This window comes from Cuculus canorus, chromosome 3, assembly GCF_017976375.1.
Source record: "Cuculus canorus isolate bCucCan1 chromosome 3, bCucCan1.pri, whole genome shotgun sequence".
Classification (NCBI taxonomy): Eukaryota; Metazoa; Chordata; class Aves; order Cuculiformes; family Cuculidae; genus Cuculus; species Cuculus canorus.
The window spans coordinates 92,062,663-92,089,598 of NC_071403.1; the positions used below are offsets into that span (position 1 = coordinate 92,062,663).

Genomic DNA, 26,936 nt, shown 5'->3' on the forward strand with positions numbered 1-26,936 from the left:
ATGAAGGTATGAAATCCCAGGATTGTAGAAACATCATTTACCAATCAAAACCATAGTTAAAAGAAATGCCTTCCTAAGAGAAGAAACAAATGCTACTTGACTTTTAAGAGGCCTCAAAAAGCACAGTGTCTCAAATAAACATTTCAATCTGCAATAAATGTTTATGGTTTTGCTATCAACCTTCATATATGAAAGACAAGAGAAAGAAAATAAAGATTGGTTTGTCGTGCTTTGCTGTCCTATGGAAGCCTTTCCTGTGACATTATCATCCACACAACAGCAAGGACCAACACGTGCAAACCACTGACATTTTATAAGAGGCTTTACAGAATAGCACCAAGAGGCAGCTCAAGTCTTTTCCTAGATGGAGGGTCTGGCACACATTTGACCACTGCCCTGCTCATACATACTTAACCCTATCACTGAATGAATTAGGGATGCCAAACCAAAGGCATCTGCCCAAACCTATCTTCCACAGCTATGAAGGCAGAAGGCGATCCATGTACATGGCCTTTTCCTTACATACAAAAGATACTGCTGATATCATAGACTAAGAACAGAGTCATAAAGGAATGATTAAGTTCAAATTCTCTTTACAGTCAAATATTATTGAATGGTACCACAAGCATGGCTTGGGAAAGAAAACAACTAAGCATTTCTCACCCGCTAACCTAGGTGAGGTCCATACAGGCTCAGTCTTGACAAATGCCTGCTTCCAAGTGTTCTCTGTTCAGAACTGCAAGACCACCCGAGGCTGGAAGAGCTCTTCTGAATTTAATGTTTGGTCCTATTAACTAAACTGCATAGATTAGATGCTTAATGTCCAGCTCGACAAGTTAGGAAGAGACAGGATTCTCAGCTTAAAAACTTCCCTCCCATGTGAACACAACAGCTGGCTATGCCTAGATACTAATGTGTATTTAGCTCTGAATGGTATAGCTGCCTACATTGTAAAGCCACCTTGAAGTGAGATGCACTGACTTGTTCAAAAAGCATTTATAGATCAGGATGCAGAAAAATGATACAACAGTGTGTAGAATTCAAAACACAGGTAAGAAATAAATCCCTCTTTCTCACCCTTCCACAGCAGTCAGTGGTCACAGAACCTTCTCAGAAGCACTGTAACTAAGAGTAAATGGATTTTCCTTACAAATTATTGCAAATTATTCCACCTAAATTGTTTACCTGGCTGATGCTGTAACACTGTTGAACAGTAGTGCCTGTGAAAGGAGCAAAGCAGACTCAACTAAGATGTCTCCATGACAAGTAGAAAGTAGAGGTATCCGTACTTTCTCCAAGAGGTGGTGTTAATAACAAAAGTCATCTTACTCAGTGACAGAAAGTTTACCTCAATTATGACTTTACTAATCTACGTATAAACTATATGGTGATCGCATACCTTGAGGCAGAATATTATGCCTTGCTAACCTATTCCTCAGAAGCATGAAAGACCACTCTCCTCCTCACATAGGAGAGGTGCATTTCTCTACTGAAGCTCAGGAAGGAGAACTACTCCATCATGAGCTTCCTGTAGGACAGCTGTAGTAAGGCTAAACATAATACAAAAAACCCCCAAACCTCCATACATTAAACCATCATCTGAAGGTTCCTTTTACCATTAAAAAAGGGTCATCTAAATGACTCCACAAGTAATGAGACCCTACCAGCAGGTGGAGATTGCCACACACGCAGGGGATAGTATCTTATATGGTCTGCCACAGCCACCATCAGGGAATGGCAAAAATATTCCCACCTTCTCCTGCTGTAAAGGAGAGATGGCCAAGGCAACAGATGGATCTCAGCTCAATATTAGACATTAGAGAAAGGTAGAATATTGCTAACTAATGGCTCCACTTCAGTCTCTCCTTGTTGATACCAGATCTGGAACTGAGTTGCCCTGAACTGAAATGCAGGTTATACATCTCAAAGTACAAACTAAAAACAAGAAAAGTCCCTTTCAATCTGAAAAGACATCTATACTCAGCATAGATATTTAAGCAAGAATCTCTGACTAGTGGCAGGATGTGGGAAGACCACTGCTTCTCAAACCCTGTTGCTCCATTTGAACATTTTTTAAACCAATACTAGAAATGTTCTAGATTCTGATGGCCAGTTCTATTCCAATAGTCTACTTTTTACTCAAAATAGCCTTTTAGTGCCTGGTCTAAATTGTGTTCTCCAACTTTTACTGGTCCAAGCACACCAGGAGTGATGAGATAATGCCCTTGTGAGCAAGTGAGAGCCTCCTCAGATTGCTCTAGAGCAGTGATACAATTAAAAAAAAATGAAAAATTATTCCCAAGAAGACTATAGGCTAACATGGTAAGATGTCCTAGACAGCTTTCCAAGTCTTAAAACCACCCTATTTCCAATAATGGTTAATGTAAATCTGGAAAGGTGTTGCCTTGTCTGGAGTAAAATCACCTACAAATTGAAAACAGATTAAGATTTTTGTTACAACATATGCACTTTTCATATTTTAATCTTCTAGTGTCTGGAATGGAAGAAGAGAGTTAGGGAATAAGGAGAACAAAGAATGGCACAGTTCACTGTCACGGCTGATGCTGCAGGTATGTACTGTACTCTCTTTCCACAATACCTAAGGTAATACAGGGCATTAATGACATTCTACTGTTAGTTTATAGTGTGGCCCCTCCTTGTGACAGGTGAACACATGAGGAAATGGCATCAGCTCATACCATAGTGGGCGCTCTATGTGTGTGCTATTCATAGCTGAGTGTTCAGGTTTACAAGGCTAGACTAGTTTTCCTGTACGCAAGAAATTAGCTAGATGGACCCAGCTGGATTTTCCAAAGCATAAGATAAATGTCTTTCTCTCAGACACTACAAATATCAATTGCTCTGAGTGTGGCCGCCTGCTTCAAATTCATCTCCAGAGGATTTGTTTTTAGATCTACATGACCAAGACTGAGTTTCTGATTCCTTTTTATTGCTGAATTTTATGACACACCAGCAGAGACATCATGATAACGAAACTGCGCTGCAGGACGGCTCTGCATCAGAGGTATTTCAGTGACAGAGGCATGGACACACAGCGAGATTGGAATGACAATGCCTAGACAATGGAATTACACTCAAGCTTAACCAAAGATGACATTTTCCCTGCTATTTTTAACGGCAATTTTTGCTAAATTAATTTCAACCCTTTACCTGCACCTGAAGTTTCACCTATTTTTTTTTTACAATTTCTACAGTAATTGCAAAAATAATATGGCTTCATATGGCAAGGAACTTACCTCCACAAAAAGAAACCAAAAACGTAAAAGAATATGTATTTCAGACTAAGAAGATGATATCCAACTAAATATTAGAAAAAGATGTTCTGAACATTTATGATTCAGAAGGATCCAAAACTAATGCAGACTCCAGACAGAGATCACATTCAATGAAAAAGCTCCACAAATTGCATCATACAACACCATGACTGCAACAATGAATATGGATAGCAATTACAGAGTCAATGTCTGCCTTTCTTAAAGATCAGAACTGACTATGAATGCATCAGTGGCTCCTTCGAATATCCTAGAATGATTCGAAAACACATCCGTTCAAAAGACCATGAAAACTACGGTGGCTCTCCACAGCAAGTTTTAAATTTTCTGCTCTATATGCATTATTAGTCATACTTCTTACCAGTGGGCCTCTGCAGGTGTTCAGCTAACTGTGCCTACAGAAGTTAGGCTCCGATATTTAATGCTTTGGTCATATGACACTGACATATGACCAAATTAGACAGGATGGTTAAGCTTCCCAAGAACCACATTCAGAGACATTACACTAGAAAGTAGGGGAACTGTTCAGAGAGTTTGTCGTTGCATTGGATGTTTTGTTTGAAGTACTGGTTACATACCCTAGAGGCAGAGTCCTTCTAAATGCTGATACAAAAAAACATGTGACAGGGAAATACAGTACATATGTACACAGAACACAGTATGCTTCAGAAGTACTCTGCCCTACCCAACCCAAGGCTGACCCACTGTAAAAAAGGAAAAGCTCCATGTTTCAGAGGTAGAACTTCAGAAATCACAACAAAGGAGTCTTCAAAATGTACACACAAATTACATCTATAATGAGAAGACAATGCCTTTTTCCTTGTTTTTATATATTGATACGTACATATCATAAAACTATAGGATTATATCTTGAAATGACAAGTATGGGACACCAACTAACCACACTACTGTCATGCTAAGTGAAAAAGGACAAATACACTTTCAAATGTACACAACAATGACAACAGGTTGTTTTACACACACACAAATTTTACTGGGACCTATAAGGTGTAAATCCATAGTAAGAAGTAATCACATACATTAAAATTACTGAGAAAATAATCCAATATACTGGTTCAATTGCAAGTATATTGCAAAACAAGGGTTGATAGTGCATGGCAGACAAATGTGTTCTCACTGCAACACTGCAGCAAAAATAATGTGCTCTCAGACTAAAAGTAAAGGAGAAAATAAGTCTTTTACTGCAGAAATTAACTAGGATCAAACACACACAATAAATCTTCCTTTCAGTGCTGGACATCGATTTTCACTAGGATAGTGTCAAAATGGAGAGAAGTCAGAGCTAAACAAGGAGATCTAACGGCTCCAGAGTCTGATAAAAGACAACAAAGAATGAATACGTATATGAAAAGTAATAGAATGGGTCAAAACTCAATCATGCAGAGACATCTGAAGCATGTCATCATCATCAGAAAGTGACAGCAATTCTTATGGCAGGAATATCATTACCTTGGAGTCACTACGAGAAGTCATGAAACTGCTACATTGCTTCTTAGGCAATCCTGACCTCAGAAAGATAAAAATTGGGAAGACAATTGAGCCAACCAGAAAAAGTAAAGTGAAGAACTAAAAAAACCACACCCACATACAAAAGAAAAAAAAATAGCATCTTTTTAGACTGTGATATCCACTGTAGTTTTCATATTTCACCTAACAGCAGCTGGCAGTTAAGTGTCTATTTTATACCAATAATCTGTGTGGTCTCTAAATGTAGTACAGAAGGCAACTTCCAAAAACTTGTACACTTGACCTTTAAACGCAAACTAAATGAAAAAAGACATACCAGCAATGGCAGGGAAACAGACCACTTGCTAAGCAGATCCTTTGTGACCTCATCTTCTACCCCTTGCCAATAGCTGAGCTCCTAACTCTACTGTCTACAAGGAAGGAGTACCAGTGACTTCACACACAGAAACACCAAGTTTGGGGGAGATTAAATATGGCACACCTACCTTCCAGACTTGCCAACTGCAAAGCTTTATTTTTTATAAGTGGCTTCAAACAGGAATTGAAATAAATACAACCCATGCACATTACAAGCTGGAATAAATCATGCCAGTTCTGCCTCCAGTGGACAGGACTGCTTGAACTTTCGGCAGCTAAGGATCCAATTCATGAACATATAGATCATTTTGAAAATAAGTTACCGAAGTGCTAATCTAACAACTAAGTCAACAGCACCTACTTATGATAAAACACACCTCCAGTTAAACTGTGACATCAGTCGCCTAAACCACTGCAAACACATAATGCCCCCTTCTCTCTCACCAGCTGCTCCAAGGGCGGAGAGGACACTTGGCTACAGCATGGGAGCCACTGAGCCTTTAAGCAAAAGGGAAGGGAGAGGAAAAGTTAAAAAATAGGAGCTCATGTGCAAAGTAACATAATCCATAGCATCAAATATAGGCCACTGGAGAAAATGATGTTCGGAAACCACTAATAATTGCAGCAGATGAAGCAGCACTGTCCCAGAGATGTGGGCCAGGTACTGTGTTGGCATGAAACTTGAGTAGTCCCTGTCCAAAGAAACAAAGCCCAAAGAACCTATGTTTCTCATAAATATCAGCAGTACGCTTTGGAATAGCAAACCTATTCAATGTTGTACATTCAGTCAGAAAGATGATATGGCTTTGTTTTCATTTCTTGAAAAGAGTATGAAAAAGTTACATTCTTAATTCATTTAGTTATTTCAAAATAAAGGCCTGAGAGAACATGCTTAGAAGTTACTTCTCCATTCTTTTTATAGCTTCCATTTTTTGAAAAGCCATAAAATTCTAATTCAATCTGAAAAAAGGAACATCAATAACAGTAGATGGAGGAGTCAGAGTTGAGGTCTGTCCTTCTCCTTTTATAGCCTCCTGTAGGCATCTGTGGAGACCCCTGGGTAAAAGATACTACAAAATGCTGAACATTACCTCTCACGTTGATTTTTAAAACAAAAAACGTATGATTGTGACACTGTTTGAATTTGACAAGTGACTTTCACACACAGCCAGAACTTAGTTTGCAGTTTGCAACCTATTTCCAGAAAAGGGACTACCAAGGTCTGCCTCACTTCTCCAAGCACACAACAAGCTACAAACCAATCCACTGACCAGCTGGTGAACAAGGACCACAGCACAATGTAAAAAAAATCCCAGACAAAGACTATGATTACAGGCAGAGACGGAGGCACAGGTACATTCAGTCTCTCTCCATTCTTCTACCCTTCTAATACAAGCAATGCAGGTCTAATGCACAGCCTTGGATGCAAAGGACCGTGGACACCTGCATATTTTTCAACACCTACCTAAACTTTTTTAAGAGATCTGCCACAAACGAATGCATTACTCCTTGTTTATTTTACTCTCTTATTGCTTCTAGCAGCAATTACACGAACACATAAGAAAAGATAGTTTTAAATATAGTATCAAGTATGTAGTACCAGAAGGTTGGAATAGAGCCACCTATACAATCTATTTAAAGAAAAGGGGTGGGAGAAATAAGAAGTAGTGAGGAATTAAAGACAGAACAAGAGCGGAAAAACATTAAAAGAAACTATTTATTAGCACCTGGAAGAAAACAAGGAGTTGAGTAACAGCTCACATGGACTTGTCAGAAGCAATTAGTGTCCAAACAACCTGAAGTGCCTTCAGGACTGGATAACAAGCTTTGCAAATAGACGAGAAACCACAGATGACATTTATCTTGACTTCAGGAAGTTTGGACACTGACACGCCCATTAGCAAATAAGAGAAATATGGTCTAGACAAAAAAATACAGTAAGTAGGCAGCAGGACTGGAAAAATGCACTGAGAAAGCAGTTATCAGTGGTTCCTAATCAAAACAGAAGCATCTACCCAACTAGGCACTGCAGAGCAATGAGACTACAGAGCTATTAAATACAGACTAAAAAGTAAATTTGGGTTGCTTGGCTAAAAGAGACTACTGAAGGTGTTACATAAAAACAGCCTTCATCTATGTAAACAGCTGCCACAAAAAGCAGGGGAACAATCCATTTTCCATGTCTATGATGGATAAATCATGAGTAATTCTGAGGCGCAGGAATGGAAGGTTTGTGCTAGGGATCGTGAAAACTTTTAGACAACAAGGATAATGAATCACCAGAATAGGTTGCACGGGGAGGCTGTGGTGGTCACTGGAATTCTTCAAGAACAGGTTACACAAATACCTATCTGGAATATCACCTCTACAGTCTACTACCTCTTCTAATGCCGGACCAACAGAGCAGCATCTTGAAGTCCCTCCATCTCCATGTTTCATTCATGATAATTGGCTGTCGGCAAACAGCTTCTGTTCCTGAACAAACTTTGGTGAATACATTTATTGATACCTATATGTGTCAGATATAATTTACACCAACTAATTCTGGAACATATGTCATCAGGTCAGGTACCAGAGGGTGTATATCAATACATGAACTCTGCTAACACCAATACATCTGCCTCCAGCCAGTCACAGCCATGCCCAGTATGTAGGAGCAAGGTAGTAACAGCTGGGAGCACAGTGTTGAAGCTGCCATGCACAGAAGGCTTCCACTGCAGCCAAAGTGAGCGACAGGCTTCTAAACCTCTTTATGTGGGAAAAATTTGATCACGGTAATTATTAGATATATAGACAGAGTAACTTAAAAATTTAACAGTGCTTCTTTACAGCATCCTCCTTTCTGGGTAATGCAGTTGGAAGTCTCCTGCAATTGGCTAATAAACCTTAACAGTTCCTTAAGTTAAACAGATAGCTTTCATGTTAAAGGAATTTAGAGCAGGATATTTGAAATGTACAACAATGCAAGTATATGGAGTAAACTCTCTGTGGTATTAATATCAGGTTCACGCTTAAAACAACACAGCGAATACTTATAACTGATACTCTATCCCCTGGTCTTGAATTCCTCAAACTAGGATGCTATATTATACCGTGCTTTCCTTCACTGGTAATTCGTTATCTTGGGACTGTTTGTGATATCACTTGAAAAGCTATATTCAGTGTGAAAAGTGATGGCAAAGTTTTAGTAAAACTATTATGATACGATTTTTTTTCTTAGTCTTTGGCATTATTTCATCCTAAACTTTGAACTAGCTGCTTTTGCCGATGTGCATTTCAAGTTTAAAGTGAAACAGTCCAATAGCTGAAGCCAAAAGTTTGACCTCCATTATAAATGTTGTAATCTTCTGGGAAAATATCCTCTTGACTCTAATTTCTCTTTTCAGACTCACCATGCTGCTGATGAGAAATAATAGTTATTGGAGCTGTAAGGCCAAGATTAATGTCTGGCCCTGTAAAAAAAACCCAAAACCAAACAACCTCAAAAACAAACAAAAAACCCACCAGCAACACTGAATGACAGATGAAGTTTCTCCATTTCTCATACATGCTGGGCTAGTACAGCCATAAGACGAACACTATCACATGAAGAAATATTGAAGCATCAAAGTCTCTGGTTTTGAGCACACACGCCTTTTGCAGTGTAACTGATTATACCACAGAGCATCATTATCTGACTTGTCAGTCTAGACAGGAAGGTCCATAAGGCTACTGCAAAGATCAACAGTGCCTCACACAACAGGGTCCTGATCTCTCACTGGGGCTTGAGCAACTACTTTAATACAAATATTGCAGCATTCTTCACTTTGCCTCAATTGGATAGTGTTGTTAGATGGATGCAGCATGTTACTATCAAGAAATATTTGGCCACACTTCTACTGGAGTGAAATGATCCCTGTAAATACATGGACAAATTGTGGTTGGCCCTTGGCTCCACACATCAGAAAACATCTCTGTCAGCAACTGCTGTACAGGGTGAAAGTTGGCTGATGCACTAGCAGGAACAGAATAGGAGCAAAGAAAAGGATGTCTGTTACAGGAGCTGTGGAGAGCCCTGACTCACTAAACGTGGGCAATAGCAGCCTCCCCAGCTGGACTGTTCCCACCCAAGGACACTTTACTTAGCACCTCTCAATAAGACAAAGGGAAAAAAAGGGAATATCCAGAGTGAACTTCTTGCTCTTTTTTAAATTTTTTTTCCAGCCCAGACGGTAGATTTTTTCCTTTGGTGACACCAATAAAAGTTTAAACTTCCTTGTCAAAAGACATCAAAAAATTACAAACAGCCAGAATAGCTGCCAATGCCCTTGAACTAAGAGTGCTCATGCCTAGCTTCTTAGCTGTGAGTACACAGAAATGGCACCACTGCTTCATAACGCTAAAGGCAAGATTGGTATTTTGGTATTTTACTTAGGGTTAACAAGGTCTCTAAGGCAGAAGGATCCCAGGCTGTCACAGACTTTCCAACCTTCAGGTGGAAACATGAATTCTTACCAGAAAGACTCTGTATGAGTAAATGTCTTTTGCACGTGGTGTATTTGCTCTTGGCAGTACTGGCCACTTTTAGCCAAGTCAGCCACTGGCAATTTTTGTGTCAAACCTGAGGATCATGAATTGCAACAATCCAAACTAGAAGTTTGTCAAGCTCATCTCCCCATATCCAAACTTTCCCAAAAGTGGATAAAACAAAGCTTCTTCCATATGTCAAACAAATTGTTTCTTCTACTTTGCAAAACTGCATGGGAGTATGATACAAGTCTAATCATGACACTGAGACTTCATACTGCTCTGAAGTTTCCCATCACTGCTGATGCAAGTGTAGCCATCAGCTCCTCAGTTACCTTTTGTCACCAGTGGTTCTGACAGTTGTGACCTTAGGTCAAGCCAGGAATCCCTTATTGTTTGCTGACTTCACTCAAGATTCATGGTGAAAGCTTAACTAGTACAGAGAAATACAGCACTTATGAAGGTGGCGTGAGAATCCATGGCATCCCCAGATATGTCTGAAATGCCTTAAGAAGAAAGTAAGAGAATACTGACAGATTTAGGCATGTCATGACTTGGAGGCAAATAACAGAAAGCCTTCTCCATGGGATTAATTTTAACACTGGGACCTCTTCAGAAATATGACTAAGATGATACCATTGAAGTGGATAGTACGCTTACAAACTTCTTCTTGAAGGCTTAGAAGTCTCTCACTCCTGTATTTTTGATAAAGGCCCCAAAGACAGATACCAAAGAATTAAGTTTAATTAGGTTTTATCAGGAAACCTGCAAAATTTCATTTCAAAGAATACTCCATGAAGTAAAGTATTTGCAGTGTTGCTGATAGCAACTTGCCTGCAGGTCCCCTGAAGCCAGAATGCAATGCTGAAGCATTCCTCCTGCCCAACACTTCACCTCGGTAACACAGCTCAGGTACTCTACAATGCCTGGGGCTCCAAAACCAAACCCAAAAATCCAAACATCCCCAGAACTTTGAAAAAGAGAAAAGAAAAGATATAGAAGTCAGAACATCACAGTGTGCATTCAACCCTAAGTATGCCAAAAATGACAGAATAGGATAAACTACAGACCTAGATCCTATTCTTTACAGAAGAATCATTATGTGGATGATTATACAAAATGGGGATTCACACAAGGTGATAGCAGTGGTGGTCAGGCACGTAGGAGCACCCATCTTCTCTTACTGAGTAATCAAAATCGCACATAGAAACTTGTGCTGGTTGCCCAGCACAGATTAGTATTTTATTGTTATTTATAAAATATATTTATATTAATTATATTTATATTGTTATTTATAAAAGCAAGTTTCTCTCTCCTGTTAAGTTTTTTTTTTTTTTCTTTAACAACTGGGCCTCTACTCAGCTATTCTAACTGGAAGATTTAAAAGTGGTCAGGAAATTTCAGGGCTGCCTGGAGGAGATGAAAGCAAGTCCCACGGCACAGGCTCTGTTCCTCTCGCCCCACCTCTGCCAGGAAGCGCTCCTGTTCTCCTGGCAAGCAGCATAGCTGGCTGCCTCCTCCTGCTCAGCCAAGGGTCCAGAGAACAGCCCTTCCAAACTATTCCCTGGCTGAAGGAGGAAATGAAAGCAAGTCATTTTCAAGAAAAGCAAGTTGGATTGTCCAACCCTTTCACTCTAGGGAGGGGGAAAAAAAAAAAAAGAAAGAAAAAAACGGAATTATACAAGAAGTAAAAGTGTAATGGAGAACGAAAAGCAAAAGAAAACTAGATTTCTTTTGTGTTGCAGAGAGGTCAATATTCACAGATTCAAAGCACAAGCAACACATCTTTAAATGATTAAGATAAAACCAGCGAGTAATAGATGAACGTTAGAGACAGAGGGAAGTGAGTTTTTAACCACATTAAAACCATGCAATCTTTCCTGCTTCAAAACAGTAATTACAATTAAAATAATTTACACTCTGCTGTAGTGTAAATTAGGAACAGAAAAGCACAGAGACTGTAAATCTCTCTTAGAGAAAACGAAGTAGCCAGTAGAAGTTAGTGCCGCTAGCTGCCTGCATGCAAGAAATGCACACCTGCTTGCCCATAGGGAGGTGCTCAGCTTTCAACTCCTTTCTCTACTTTTCACCTTGACTGGCCTAGGAAGCTCCCAGGCAGCTTGATTACGAACATCCCTAAAAAACTTCATGGACTGCATAGCAAATGTGGCTGCTCACTATGCTCAGATACTACTAAGGAGATGGACATGGAAGGATTAGGAGTTGCAGAACAGACAGTACAGCTAAGCTTGGAGAGGTTCACCTGCAGAGCTTTATGTACGACTAGCCCCAAATCACACTAGCAAATTGTGGCTATCAGAGAGAAGAATTATGCTGAATATTGAGTCATTTTCTTTTATACAGTAATTTGTCAAAACCAGATTGTATCCTGAAAATACTTGCTAGAGTTAGCTCCAGTTTAGTGTTAAGAAGATGGACTCAATTAGAGTATAAACTCTAATTATCTAAGATATTCCTAATTCCAAGGTCCTCTTACTAAGTCCCAGTTACTAGGATGAGTTATGATCCATTGTGACCTCTACACTATTTTTAACACGCGTGAAATGTCTTTATAGGTTAAGGGCTCAGACCTCTGGGTGGGGCAGAAACATCTCTACTAACTACATTGCAACATGGAGTCACCAACTAAGACAGAGACCTTGAGGTCTCCCATGTCTTGGGTTACTGAATGTGGAAAAGAAACCCCAAAACATTATTTGCTTTCCAAAGTTATGATTCTGGCAACAGAATTAATATCACAGCTGTGGTGTCTGCCCCCTTGCTTCTCTGAACAAAGAGTTGCCAACTGTATGAGCAACCCATCACCACCTACTTCCTCCTCTGTAGTTTGAAGCTGTGGATGGCACTGCTCCTGCCAGGACAAGGGCAATCAACTCCATCAGGCCACACCTTTACAACTGGTTCCTAATCAGTTGGCTTCTAGAAACTGCTTATTTCAGACGCCTCGTACTTCAACAATTAAGTACCTTCAAGGAGACAGATGTAGGCACCAGTTTACTTTGAAGGTCAAACTCGAGTGTTCTGGTTACCCAGATGTAACAGGAAAGATTCATAGCTTAGGTAGGAGTGATCACCTCATGTTCTGCACAAAAACAAGAAGTCCCAAAGAAACTGAACACGATCAGGTTTAGTATTATGAAGGAGACAGCCATACAAAGATGAACACAATTATCTGAATCAATATATACAGAACACACTGAAAAGGATAATACTCTTAGTTTGCCAGACAGGTAGAAATGACAGTTCCATAATCAACAAATAAGTCCACTCAGGTCAGAAAACTGTCTGTGACAGAAATGCATGCAATCATAAGAAGATCAAATTTAAGAATGCAACTATGGATTAAGTTGCATTTAAGTTGCATTAAGTTCATTATTAAAGAAAAGTAAAAGTAATAGCTGCTGAGAACTACTCTACATCAGAGAATAAGAACTGCAGAAAACAAATGAAAGTAAATGAATCAGACATGCATTTCCATGAGACACAAAATACAATGGTAGACAGGAAACCATTATTGAGCAACAAGCTTCTAACAAGGTCCCATAAGGCTCCTTTTACTGTACTCTACTATCTAATAGTAGAAGGAAGGAAACTAAACCATTACTAACCAACTGCAGATGAAATGGTGATATGGCTGTGACAAATAATGAGAAAATGCACCACAAATACAGTGGCCTGAATCTTGGATTATCAAGATGTAAATGGCACTAGAATCAGTTTGAAAATAAAATTCTAGGTCAGAGAAACTAGACCATACCTACAGAGAAGGGGACTCCATCCTGAGAGCCAGCAGCTCTGAAATGGACCAGGGGCTGGGGTGACCCTGGTGGGTAATTACCGAAGTACCAATTTTTACTTCTCCTTGCTGGGTAAAGTAGCCCATGCTGAGTTCCTGGCTGCCCCACAGCAGGGTCTTCCAACAGCCACGCCGGCTTGCTCTCCGCCAGATCAGGTCCTGTCTCTGTAATTTCTTTGTCCTGTGGGTGCCTATGCAATGCCCCCAGACTTGATAATGGGTCTTCAAAAATAACAAATGAAGGTTTAAACCAGATTCAAAAGCTAGAACTTGAAGCTAAACAACCTAAAGCATAAAGATGTTTCTTTCTAGTGAATGTAATTAATCACTGGAACAATTCACCATGAGTGGTGTGAACTCCCTTTCAAAAAAGAATTAATTCAGCAAAGCTCAATGGCCTGGAAAATGCAGGTAGGAAGACCAGAAGACCATCATGATGGCTTCCAGGTTTTATAATCTCTAAGTGTCTGTTCTACTATCACTCAAAGCCTCCTAGAGCAAAGTCACTCTCAGCCTTCCTAAAGTGCAGCGTGATATATCAATTAGTCATTAGCGATCAGTTTGAAGAGACCTGCAGTGTTACAACCTGAGAACATCCCATTCCCACTGAGATAAGTGTATTCTTCATACGTAAGGCAACATCCATGTTCCACCACAAACCCACTTGCAGGTCTGCCTGTCATTACATTAAGGCACTTTATACTCTGCGACATTAATATTGCCTCAGATTAAACAAGAACCAAGCCCTTTGATTTCATATCCTGCATGAAATGGCTTGAGATCAAAGCTCATCCCACAGGATATAGGAAGTACCTCAGAGATAAAATACAAACCAAGCTTTTTTTACCTTTCTGTTTTATAAGACACATGAACCCCCCAAAACCTGTGGTGGAAGGATGTTGATTCCTCCCAGACTTTGGAAAGTATATAGTAGTAATACAAATATGATACAAGACAACATCCAGGACATTTCTCATCAGCAAAGCAGATTTACCTGACATAGGCTCCATCTGAATGAAAGGCTGGGATTCTTTAAGGCTACAAAGGAACCACTCGTTTAGATGCTGCTTAAAACCACCGCCACCATGACTGTTCTGCTTGCCCAAACAATCACTGAACAGACTCCAGTTTCACCACCACCAGGAAAAATCTGGAGAGGCTTTACTGACTCAAATTAAATTGCTCCAACTTTTCATCTATGCAAAAATATACCTCAAAAGTTAACTCATTATTTCGTGAGCCACTTTGAGACATACCAAGTCAGAGAGGCTTTACATAAAACCACATGCACCTTCATGCTATAAGCACAGCTCCTGTTTCCAAACTGTTTGGCTTTCCAGCTTGTAAACTCAGCATATATCATGCAGCAAATTGACTTTCAGAAGTTGTTCTCCTGACTTCAGCTCTATTCAGAACTGACTTTTAAGATTTTTACTGACAATATAAAACCACCTTTTTAGCTTAGCCCTGACCTTTTTTTACAGTCCACTGCATAGGGATTTGCCACATTCTTATCCACAGCCTTTAGATTCTTCCTGGCTTTGGGTGCTGAGGTCTGGTGTTGCACGTGTTTGTGAGAAGCCTCTGGATGTGGACTGACGAGCTTCTAGAAAAAAGACTCGCTGTAAGGAGGATGATAGAGATATATTATAGTTTGTTTATTTGCCTACACCTTTGCCATCAGATGGTCATTTATTTTAGACAGGGGGAGGTGTGGGATATCTAAAAAGTACAGGACATGAACTCATGCCTCCTTTTCTGCACTATGCAATTCTTGCCATATTGCTGCCATATGCTGTTCCCAGATGACATCTCCCATCACATGCTTCTATCAATAAGCTACTAAGGTGTTTATTTTTAAAAGCTGGTTTTATTTTTTTTTTTGCAAAACCTCACACAGAATAACACCTCCAATGGCAACTCAATAAAAATGAAAGCATCACATACAATATGTCCCAATAGATTTTGAAGATGTAGCCATTCTCTGAAACAAAGAAATGACACTTAATACCTGATCTAAAGACTTTTGCAGTAAAAGGAAAGACTTCCAGTGTTTTCAGCAGGCTTTGGACCAGGTCCCTTAATCTGGGGAACACACCCTCAGAAAGCAGAAAACTAAAAAGGTTTGACTGTATCACATGTATAGCTGGCCTTGTAGCAAGTGTGCATGAGGCAGATTCCTTTCCAGACTCTACCTCAACAAATACACTTATAGCCAGAGAAAATGAAGTCCCCTAAAGAAGTGGATAAAGAATAGGACTCCAACTTGGAAGGAGGTAAATTCCTTCAGACACTTGATATTGTTGTAACTCAGTCTCTGACCACTTCTTTTTCTAGATCCTTTTGGGGCTCTTTTCTTCCCTAATGAGCAAGGGGAATGTGAAATTTCCAAATACATGGCTCATCGGGGAGAAGTGCAAGCTGGGATCAGGAAATCCAGATTCAAGGAGGGAAAGCAAGCTCAGACCCCCAACAACCTGTTCAGAGTCCATCCTAACTGGGATGAAGCTGCTTGCTTAGCTCTCTTCCTTTCCAAACTGTATATTCTGGCAGAGAGCCCCTCAATTCCTATCACACCATCAGATCAGAACAACAGATTTATTTTCAAGAAAGTTGGAACTTGTTCCTCACTCACAAACCTAAAGATGTATGTATGTCTGCTGCAATAGCCTGCCATTATATGCTAAGCAAACATGCAACAAGCACAACCAATGAAACATAGACATCTTTCAGCATACCTCAATGTTGAAATGTGGCTACTTCACTTCCAAAGCGTGCATCAGGAAAAATTTGAGTATAAAACAGCGATTGGCACAAGAAACATACAGCCCTCGCTCTGCCAGGGAGGCCCAGAGCCAAATACAACAGCCAAGAAAACTGGGCTGGATCTCTCAGAGATTGGGCGAGAATGAGAACACCAAGGATCTGTATGGATCCAAAACATCCCCAGGCAGTTTAAAATGTCCTATCATGCTGGAGAACACAATATATCACTATCTTTCCCTGAGGACAAACATCCCCTATACCAAACATCCCTTGTAGGCATTTGGATGAAGAAATGAACAGTCTTTCCATTGCCTGCAAAAGTCTTTGGATCAGGTATTAAGCGCCATTCCTTTGTTTCAGTGGACCTAATCCCTAGTAGCCATAAATTTTGCTTACTGGGTATTCATTAAGTGCTCTGTTTCAGTATAACCCAGTCAACTGGATCAATTCCTGCATCAATCCCTTGAAGCATGAAGTCCAGGAATTGTGATGCAAAAAGCAGAGCTGTCCCTCCATTGTCATATTCATAGGGGAACAAAGTCATCTCTCAGCTTTGCTAACCTAGACCACTCCTGGGACTAAGCAGAGGTGGGACAAGGAGCATCAGCCCAGGCTCTGGTGAATGCCAGACCCAACTACAATGTCCCTGCCAGCCACATCTGCATTGTTTCAACCCATCACTGCATGTGACAAGAGTAAATTTGCTGCATCATTTTTACACATCACTTAAAAGATGTGAAGTTCTGCAGGTGGTATTCTTCCCAGCATACATCTTGGCAGTCCTAAGGAAGATCTTATTGACCATTTGCCCAGAGGCCCCAAAGAAGCCATTTTATATATACTGGACAAAGCCCATTAAAATAAGCAATAACTACTCTGTTGAATTTGGAATATTGGATATCATCTGTAAACACAACTGTGGGCTCAGGATTAATAGGTATCACTGTACAGAAGCCTTCATTAAGCATGGGAGTGCTGAGCACTCTCTGACCACTTCCAAAAAGTAAGTGCTGCTAAGATCTATTAGGTTTTCAGCTTCCTTAGTACCAAGTCCACACACAGGTTTGGGGGGTTTGTGTGTTGTTTTTTTTTCCCCACCCTAAGGAATGAAACCCAGTATGTTCTGATTCCTATTTTTCAATCATCATTTTGGTAAAGATAAGTTACCATCATTATTTCAGCTGAGCGAGCTGCTCAATTGTAAATGCTATAGGTAAACAAAAATAAGAGAAGGAACTTCAACAGGCTTAGTTCGCCTTTTAAAATTCAAGGCAGTGGTTTAGAAGAGATGAAGCCAGGGAAAACACTGAATACTAACACCAGCCAAACAGGGAAAAATAACGAAGTTGTAAGCCTGAAAAACTTAAATGGAAAGAATGACAGATTTACTGCTACATTTGATGCACATAACCACTGATAGACTCTCCCCAGGAAGTGTTGAAATTACCATCACTGAAATGAATCCAGAAGCTAAAAATTAAATTATCTTTCCCAGAACATTCCAATTCAGGCTTTGGCAACAACAGATGTTTTAATGCTCTTAAATATATGCACGTGAGTGTGTGCACGCATGCACACACGCACACATACTTAAGTACAGTATCGGCTTTCACGCAAGACCTCCCTCTTAGTTTTCACGAAGTCAGACTGAACTTAGGGTCATTCTGCAAAGTCTTTTCTTCAAAGTCTCTGCTCAGACACCCAACTGTCAGAATAAGCAACCCATAGGGAGTCTTATAGCAGCTCCAAGTTATGAATGAATGATTACTTGTGAACTCGCCTGTCAAGACAGACACGGCACATGTCAGTGCAGTTTAGATGTGGTGGGAAGGAGCAAAACAAGCTAAGTGAAAGGTCAGCATCACAACATTTCCCTTTTTCTCCCCTCAGTTTCCCTAAAATGACGCCACAGCTTGTACTGAACTGCAATACAGTAAGCTTTTTCTTCACATAATAAAAGAAAAATGGGTGCAGAGGGAGAGAAGAACAGCAATATTTTGGTGCAAGAAAGCTACCACAGAGGGACAACTGCAAGACTGACAGAAAACAACGTATCTTTAGAAAGTTGGTCATACTTCAATCAAGACCACCCTATGGAAGTTGAAACACAAGGCATTGTTTTTCTTGTATTAAAATGTAGTACTACAAGGATCACAGATTAATTCATGTTGGGAGAAACATCTAGTCCAACCTCCAGCTCAAAGCAGGGTCAGCTATGAGGTCAACTTACCATTTATACTTTAAGCAGTTATTTATAATAACCCAAAGTCAGCATCACACTGTGCTAGGTCTTGTATAACAAAAACCAGAGGCTCCTGCCCTAAGCAGCTTCAGTGAGAAAAACCTCAGCTCTACAATGAAGATCCTGAAAATGTCAGTGAGCATCAAACATGAAATTAAAAGAAACCCTCACTCATTGTCCAAATTAAAACCTGATTGAGCGAGAGACATTCTGAAGTTCCTTTCCACACCCTCAGCCATAAATCTGTTGCAGGGATGCCTGTGAAGTCTAGCATCTCCTGGAAACCAAACATGGATGCCAGAGAACCCAAACAGCAATAAAAGATATATTTCAGTTGAGCCTGTCTTTCACGGTGAATGAGCAGTCCCTCTGCAGTGCTGCCTAAACTCATCCCACCTGACCTCCTCCGCAGGGAGCCAGGAGCTTTGCAAGCAGCATGCATGAACTGCTGTGCAGTTCCCTTAAGAAAACTTGGATGGTGTAGAGAATGCTGTGCTACCCAAAGAGGCAACTCCTCTACTCTGGACCAACTTGCAGAGCACCAAAAACATGTAAAAACCTGCTCACCAGACAGGTCTAACGAAGCCAGGTCTAGCACTTCATTTCTTCAGGGCTGATCCACTGCCATTTGAGCTAAGAGAACCACAGTACTGAACAGGCTCATGAGTCATTCATAAATTCAAAAACAACTAGTAACACTGAAAGGTGATAAAACGCAATCCTTCGCACCAAGGCTTTTTAAAGCTCCTCATTCTCTTGTCACAGACAGATCTTTGAGTTTCTTCTCTACACCTTGCAGCTGTATGTCTTGTACAGTTGTGTGGCCAGCTGCAAGCATTTAACAGCAGCAAAGACAGTAAGGACAAGCATGGGGAATCTGTTTTAAGAAGACATATAGCTGCTTCAGATAGACGACTACAGGTAGCCAAGAGACAGTGATGCTGGAGCTAAGCATCTACTAGTTCACATCACAGACTGAAAGGGAAAGAAGCAAGGGCCTGTAGTTGAAGGCAGTATATGAACTTTCCCTAAACAAATGACCAAAACAAACATTTTAGTCTAGACAAATTAGCAGAAACATAGTAACACAGTGTTACATTAAATAATACCTGTGCAGTGTATCATTCTCAAACTAGAAACTGACTGCTTTAAAAGGTGCAGCATGGGGTTTCACAACAGGAACCATTTCTGTGCCTTCGCTCATGATTTGTTTTGCCATCATATCCTGGGATTCCTCTCTTTATCTGTAATATAGGAGCAGCCGAGCACAGACACTGCAAAGTCAAAAGAAGCCAGCTGCCCAACAGGGTCAGCCTTCTTCAGGATCGTGGGAGTACTGAAAAGGCTCTTCTTTCCTCTCTCAAAAATCTTGTAAAGCATTTCCTTCTCATTGGGCTCCCATGCCCAAATGACAGATTCCAAAGCAGCGAGAGGAATTTGAACTGTCTGGCTTTGTTCATTCCTGCAAATGTGCCATAAACCAGGCCCCAATTAGGCATACAGAGAGTCTTAATGTTAATGAGTCTGTTCACACGTGCGAAGCTCTGCGCCTGTAACAGCACCATGCTGAAGAAGCTCACCAATGACAACAGCCAGGAGTTCTCATTCATCTTCCTGCTCACCTCCGATGCAGGCAGGAATTTCAAACTGACAGCAAAACGCTGGAATTGTAACTTCAAAGTTACACTAATGCCATCCTGATGATCACTACTGTTCTCACGCAGTGCACCAAGGATGAGTTATGCTAAAACCAACAGCTAATGAAGCTGATGTTTTCCTCACACAATCACCTACTCACACCCAGTCCTGCAATTAAGTGGAGCCAGCAAGGGTGGCATAAACTCTGGGCAGTGCCAGCAGATCCCAGCCAGGAGCAAGAGACGAGGGCACAATTCCAGATGGGTCTCTGGGACTCCAAAACATTACACAGACAACAGGCTAGGGGGTGGGGAGGGTCAGGGGCATTGATGCAGATCTAACCCTTTCGCTCACCAAACTAGAATGAGTGCCTCTTTGAAACAGATACCAGAAATAAACTCCAGGAGGGTTATGGAGAGGACTTGGGAATATAGCACCTTGCAGTGTTAAAGATGGGGGTCATAGGTTTTTTGCTTTTCTGCAGGCTTCATCCTCTAGAAAACATGCAGAGATCATGTACCATGCCAGACTGCCTTGTGGACCTCACCGTCTTCCAGCTTGGTGCCCTGCCTACAGCAAGTTGCTGGTGATTCAGAAGGCAGGCAGGAAACACACATGGTGAACCCCAACATCTGCTCCACCATATGAATGTGAGTGAAAGAAGAGAACTCTCCGATTTCAGCTGTCCTCGGTTAGTGCACTACAGCATGCTATTTTATTACCTCTATTAGTACGTAGAAGACTACTGTCCAGAAAATTACCCTGCCCCTTTTTAAAGCCATCTACAATTTCCTTGGGTTTTTCATCACCACCTAGGAAGACTGCAATAAGTGCTATTCATGAACAAGGAACTGTTCCTTCAATATCTCTCCTCAGGAAAGCCTTTGCATTGCTTCAGGTCTTCTTTGCAAACTAGAGAGTAAGCCTGGCAAATGTCTCCTATAAGAGGTGTTCCACACCATGACCGTAGGGCCAGCATAGCTAGAGGGTTTTAAAATAAGGCATTCCTCCTGAGAGCGTTTCCGTATCATTAACAACATAGGAAATCCTCAAAGATTAAGTTCTGTGTTCTGGTAAATGCAAACACACGTGAGCCACACAGCTGTAGCTGTTAACATCATGGTAATGATGCAGTCAGTGCCGGCAGATGTGGAGCACGGCTGCTCCTGCATGAGTAATTCTGTTACCCTTGAAGACAAGGAGCCCACATATGTATAATTGCTGGTAAATCAAGTCCTTGTTGATAAAGCAGAAGCATGTCATTGTGCCCAGACAGTTCATAATGTTGTCTTTCATGAGGCGAATATTTAGCAGAACGACAGTCTATGTAAGGCAACATTCCTGGTACAGAGCTCCTGAGAAGACTAATCGTACCCCACAGCACAGGCTGGAACTCATGGAGGCTCCTTTGTGCTAAAGAAGTTTAAAATGCAATACAAACCCAGAACGAAACCCAGAAGAACTGTGATTTCTTAGAATACTGAATACCTAGAGACATATTTCCAAGTATGCAGAAAACTTAAAAATTTACCTGCATTAGCCTTTGGCCATCAGCAGTGACTAGCTCACTGACTGTGATCAAAATTACTACAAATGAAGATGACAGAACTTGGCTCCAGACCCTGCATACACATGTTGCCTGGTTTTCTTAAGTATCCAAGGTATGCGGTAGTATTACAATTCGCAATAATTCCATAACTGTGCTGGCATAAAATTTCTGTTTATTATCAATGCAATGATGATTATCATTCAGCCCCAAACCAGCAATTAACTGAATTATGAGGCTCTAGATAATCAATGAAGAACTAATAAATAATAAACTCCTAACATGATCCATTTTTTCACAGAAACTGGTATCAAGCATCTACCCAGGTAATTCTACTTAAGTACACAACTTTCAAGAACTTTCCCATGTTGTGCTCAGTATCCATCAACCACATCCCTCTTTAAACCACTCCAAAAAACAACTTGGTTCCTGACTGACAACTAGTCTGAAGAGAGATTCAGACTTGCAGTACCAAATACATGGTGTCACAAGGACAACAAAGGCAGGCATGCTTTACAGACAAAAGCTTTTTGGTTTTCCAAATCTCTTTGTACTACTTTTTTCCACCACTACTTCTCACGTCTATTGGTTTTGGGTCCAGCAGTCCCTGGCTTGCTGAATTTCCACATATATTCTGATTAGATGCGTTTTTAACCTCAAGTGGACTGTCAAGCCAGATGCCAGATGCCCCCTTACTTCCTCAGTGCAAACTATCAGTAAACCTTAGGATAACTTTGCTTTGAGCCTTAAACTAACAGCGTGTGAAAAGATTAATATGAATAAATTCAAAACTAATCAGATCCCTTCCTTAAATGTTGACACAGTATTATTTATATCCCATAAATACCTTCTTGACTAAAATTCATCCCAGGAGATTGGCATCTTGCCAGTTCTATTCATATTTACTTGTATTTATGCAGTACAGTTGGCCAAGGATAATATTTAAGACAAAATACGCCTTAGGGTATATACAATATCTCTTATAGTTTTCCTTTTAAATCTCCTCATTGCTAAAAATATTTAGTCTGAACTTTACAAAATGCCCCACAAAGACCTATCAGCAATCTGTAGTAATATACTGCTGACTATGAGTATAATTAGAGCATATTTGTAATACTTGGGTTATAGTCAGTTACTGAACGCTAACAACTTGTGGTAAAAACTGAACCACTGATCTTTCCCATGCCTTCCTTCCAGCAGCTTTTGACCTCCAGTGCATTCACACTGATCCCTTTCTCTCTCCTGCCTCCCTCCTAGGCAGCAGAAACCATAGAGTTAAAAAAATTCACTCTGAGATGTCTATGAGAAAGTGCCCCCGGTCCCTAGAGCTGTGCTTTCAATTTCTTCCTTTAAAATATGGTGGAGCGATTTCTTCACTTCTGTCATTTTTGGAAAGGTTCGCTCCATCCAGCATAACTAGAGAGCAGTGGAAAAACAGTTAACCTACTTACTCTGATGTTAGCGACAGCCCGTGCACAGTAGTACTGGATTTGCTGCTAACTGGCCCTCTGATCCTAAACGTCTGATGCACTCTGTTGGTAGATACCTGCAATCTCCTCTGCTCTTCCAAAAAAACCTCTATCGATACTTCAGTATGAATCTGGCCTCTGACAACATTTTAAAAATAGACCCTCTTTTGTCAACACCATCCAAGTCACACACCACAGATATTTTAATTTTCTGGAAAGGATGCTTTGGACTATCAGTTCTCTGTGGTTTGTTCATGCGAGGAAAAAGTACAGACATGCTCAAGATGGATGCATTTTACAGCTGTCAGAGACTCTCTGTTACAGGGTCAACTCCACAAGCCAAGGCACTGCTATCGGTCTTCCCAACCTTTGCCCACAGGTGCTCATCTCTCTGCTCAGGGCGTGACCTGATGGGTCTCGAAACTAAGTGCTGACTTCCATCATAAACACCAGCAGAATACTACAGCGCGATTTCTGCTGCTATGTATTACACTGAACCTCTTTGCCCATACTCACTTGGCTCCAAATACACATTTTACAAAAAAAAAAAAAAAAAAAGTAGTATTTCTTCCCCAAGGGTAAAAAGGGTGGAGTGTATTTATCATGGCTATTATGGATGGTGCCATAATTACAATAATAAAAAGGCTCTGACTGCCAGGATGTCCTATACCTGATGCTGTCATTTAAGAATAAAGGAAGAAAGGGAGGCAGCTGCACCGAGCGTGGGGTTCAGATAGGTTGGCTGGCATCCTAGGACTATCATATGCAAGACAGAGCAAGCCCCAAAGCTACAACTTACTAAACTAAAAATAAATAAGGCGAAAATGCAATTAGAAACTCTAGGATAAAGTTACCAAGATGGCTGCATTACCTATTTAAGCAAGAAGCATCTGCTTTTCAGAAACCGACAGCAAGTATATAGGGCATCAAGTGGCTGGGGAGGGGAAGGGAGAGAAAAGCAAGCTACGCTAAAAGAGTAGGGACCAGGTTTTGCATATGCGAACGGTGAGGTTATTTTCTGCTTCTGGTATTTCACTTTCCTCGGTATGATGATGATCTAGAGTCTTTTAAGGGAGTGCGATGCTTTTTCTTTCTTTTTTTTTTTTTTTCTATACACTTAAAACCTCCCTACCAAAACAAAAAGGCACGTAGGTATGATTATTAATCATTCTAAGTGGATCTGGTCAGCACAGGGCATTTGTACCCCCCTCCTTTTTTTTTTTTTCTTTTTTTTTTTTTCTTGTGCAAAACGTGGCGTGGATCATCAGAAGGTTGTTAAAAACAGCAAAAAGCAGACGGGCTGAAACAAGTTCCAAGAACTGAGGTTACCCAGAAGGGAAAAACTTTTTCTGTACCTGAAATGAAAGCGCCTATGAACTGAAACGGGAGACAAGCTGAAGTGTGAAATGGAGGGAGGACGTCTATGCCTGTGTCCTCTCTGAGCCCCAACCTGAATAGCGGTCTGAGGGATGATGTTCTGGAGGGGTGCAGACAGAAGAGGAGCTGGTGATTTATTATTTTTTTGAAGACCGCCTCTTCTTTTCAGTCATGGAGAGAGGGAAACCTGCCCGATGCAGACACTCCAAGGGAAAAAAAACAGCAGTGGAAAGATATTGGCTCTTTTTGGAGGCTGCACACGGGGCTGCCGGGGGAGCTAAAACCAGTGCTGGGGAGGGAGTGGGATCCTGGGCGAGGGGAGCTTCGCCCAGGTACACGGCAGGGGAAAGCGAAGGCGCTTTTATGGATTCCTGAGTGGCTTCAAAAAGGATGTGAAACCTCGCGAGTCCAGGGGGACAGCTGATCCCCCTAATCCACCCACCCAGGCACACGTATACCTTGCCAACCAAACGAAACCCTAGAGCCCCCCACCTAAAAAGGTGCTGAAGATAAAAGCAAAACGAGCAGAGAAGGCAGGTTATGATGCATGGGGCTGGTATTTGAAGGCGCCGGGCTCTGCCAAGCCCTCGGGGGCAAAAATCACACACACATGCATAAACACAGAGGACTTACTTTCGGGGTAAAAAGGCTGCATGTCTATTTTGTAAACTTCTTTGGCATAATACTCCTCATCGCTCCTCTCCCTTTCACAAGTGGCGGCTCTGTGGTTGGCTTTCTCTTGCAGCAGGTCCCTGGTGCTGTTGTAGATGGAGATGACCTCCGGGGGCACCTCCTCGGGCTCGGGGTACTCGTCCGGGGGGCTCGTGAGCTTCAGTTTGCTCAATATCTGCCCCCGGATCGCCTCGATCCTCTTGCGCATGAACTGATCCATGTCGAGGGTGCTGCAGGTAGACAGGCTGAAAGCCACGGTGGCCAGATCCAGGGTGAGAAACACGCTCAGGAGATAGCAGTGCATTTTAAGTGTTTAAATACAGCGCCCCCCCAAAAAAGAGTGACTTTAACAATGAACAACAGCTGAAAAAAAAAAAAAATAATTACAAAATAAAAAGAGGATGTGTGCAAACAAAGGGAAGATCTGCAGGCAAAACAGAGTTAAAAAACTGGGCTGCCAGGGGCGACTTGGAGTCGAGAAGCGCACGGGAGGCGCCAGTAAAAAAAATATAATATTAAAAAGGGAAAAAGAAAAAATAAAAAAAGAAAAAAGAAAAATAAAAAAGGAAAAATAAAAAGGGGAAAAAAGAAAAAATTAAAAAATTAAAAAGGTAAAAAGGAAAAAGGGAAAAAAAAGAAAAAAGAAACAAATTGCTACAACTGGATAAAATCGGTGGTGGAAGGAGAAAGGCAGCAAAAAAAGAGGAGGAAAAAATCCCCACACAGATAAACAAACCTGCGAATCAAGTCAATGGCAGAGAGACCGTTCTCAGCGCGCTGGCGGAGCCGGTTGAAAAACAAGAAACCGAAGGCAGGGGGGCACAAAAAGCGGCTGCAGCCGCGGCGCTGTGGCGGCGGGGCAGCGGTGCCGGCGCGGAGCCCCGCCGCGCGCCCGGCGGGCAGCGGCACCGCCCCGCGCTCAGCCCCCGCGGCGCCGCGCACGTGTGCGCCCGGCTGCGCCCGGGCGGCGCCGATCCCGCCGCGTCCCGCAGGCTTCTGCGTGCGCCCCGCATGCACCGACACACGGCTCGCTCTCTTCCCCCCACAACCGCCCCCCCGCTGCCTGGGTTGTTTCTTTTTTTTTTTTTTTTTTTTTTTTTCCAGCTCCCTCCTCTTCCTTCCAAACACACAAAACGCCGCTCTTCCCCCCGCGCGGGGGCCGGCGCTCGGCGCTGGCTCCGCGTCTCCCGCGGCGGATCCTTCAGCGCTCCGCCCGGCGCCCCCCTCCCGCGGCTCTCCCTGCGAGGAGGGGACGGGTGCCAGCAGATAACATCACGGCCGCGCAGGGGAAGAGAGCAGATTTTATAAGGTCTCCCCGCCCCACGTGCTCGCCCTTCGCCGCGAAGTGACGTGGAGAGGGGGGCTCCGCCGCCGCCCGGCTATTTATATGCCGCGACGCGGAGCCGGAGAGGGATTTGCCGCAGCCCCGGGAGCGGGGACAAACGCCAAATCCCGCCGGGCTTCTCTTTTTCTGTCTTCTATTGGTATTTCTTTTTAAAAGGCAGGCTTTAACATTGCACCTCTTAGTGAAATAACGGAGCCAAATGAAGGTAGAACTATGCGCCTGTTGGAAATCGCTTGGATGCGTTTCTGTGAAGGGCTGCACGGGCAAGAGGGCAGGGAATTAAAACAAGAGGTGTTCTTTCTTCGCGCTGCCTCTTGCCTTGCTCCCAAGTTTCGCTTCCAAGCGGGCTTTGGGCAAATCTCACCGCTCTCTGCCGAGCAGCCGCGCGTTAATCGGTGCCGCTCGCCGGGCAGGGAGGGG

At 41.9% G+C, this 26,936-nt stretch overlaps 1 protein-coding gene across 2 annotated transcripts in view; it reads right to left on the reverse strand.

Moving 5' to 3' along the window:
* The window catches only part of TGFB2 (transforming growth factor beta 2), a 67,809-nt gene extending 41,882 nt beyond the window's left edge, over positions 1-25,927 (reverse strand). The window contains exons 1-2 of one of the 2 annotated variants that reach the window (XM_054063447.1): positions 25,908-25,927; positions 25,133-25,534 (exon numbers count right to left, since the gene is read on the reverse strand). In XM_054063447.1, the coding sequence (XP_053919422.1) occupies positions 25,133-25,475 (343 nt within the window). In that variant the 5' untranslated portion in view covers positions 25,476-25,534; positions 25,908-25,927. Of the gene's footprint in view, positions 1-25,132; positions 25,690-25,907 lie in introns of those variants that run through there. The other variant, XM_009567189.2, reaches the window with a different exon arrangement.
* Between the last annotated feature and the right edge of the window lie 1,009 nt (positions 25,928-26,936).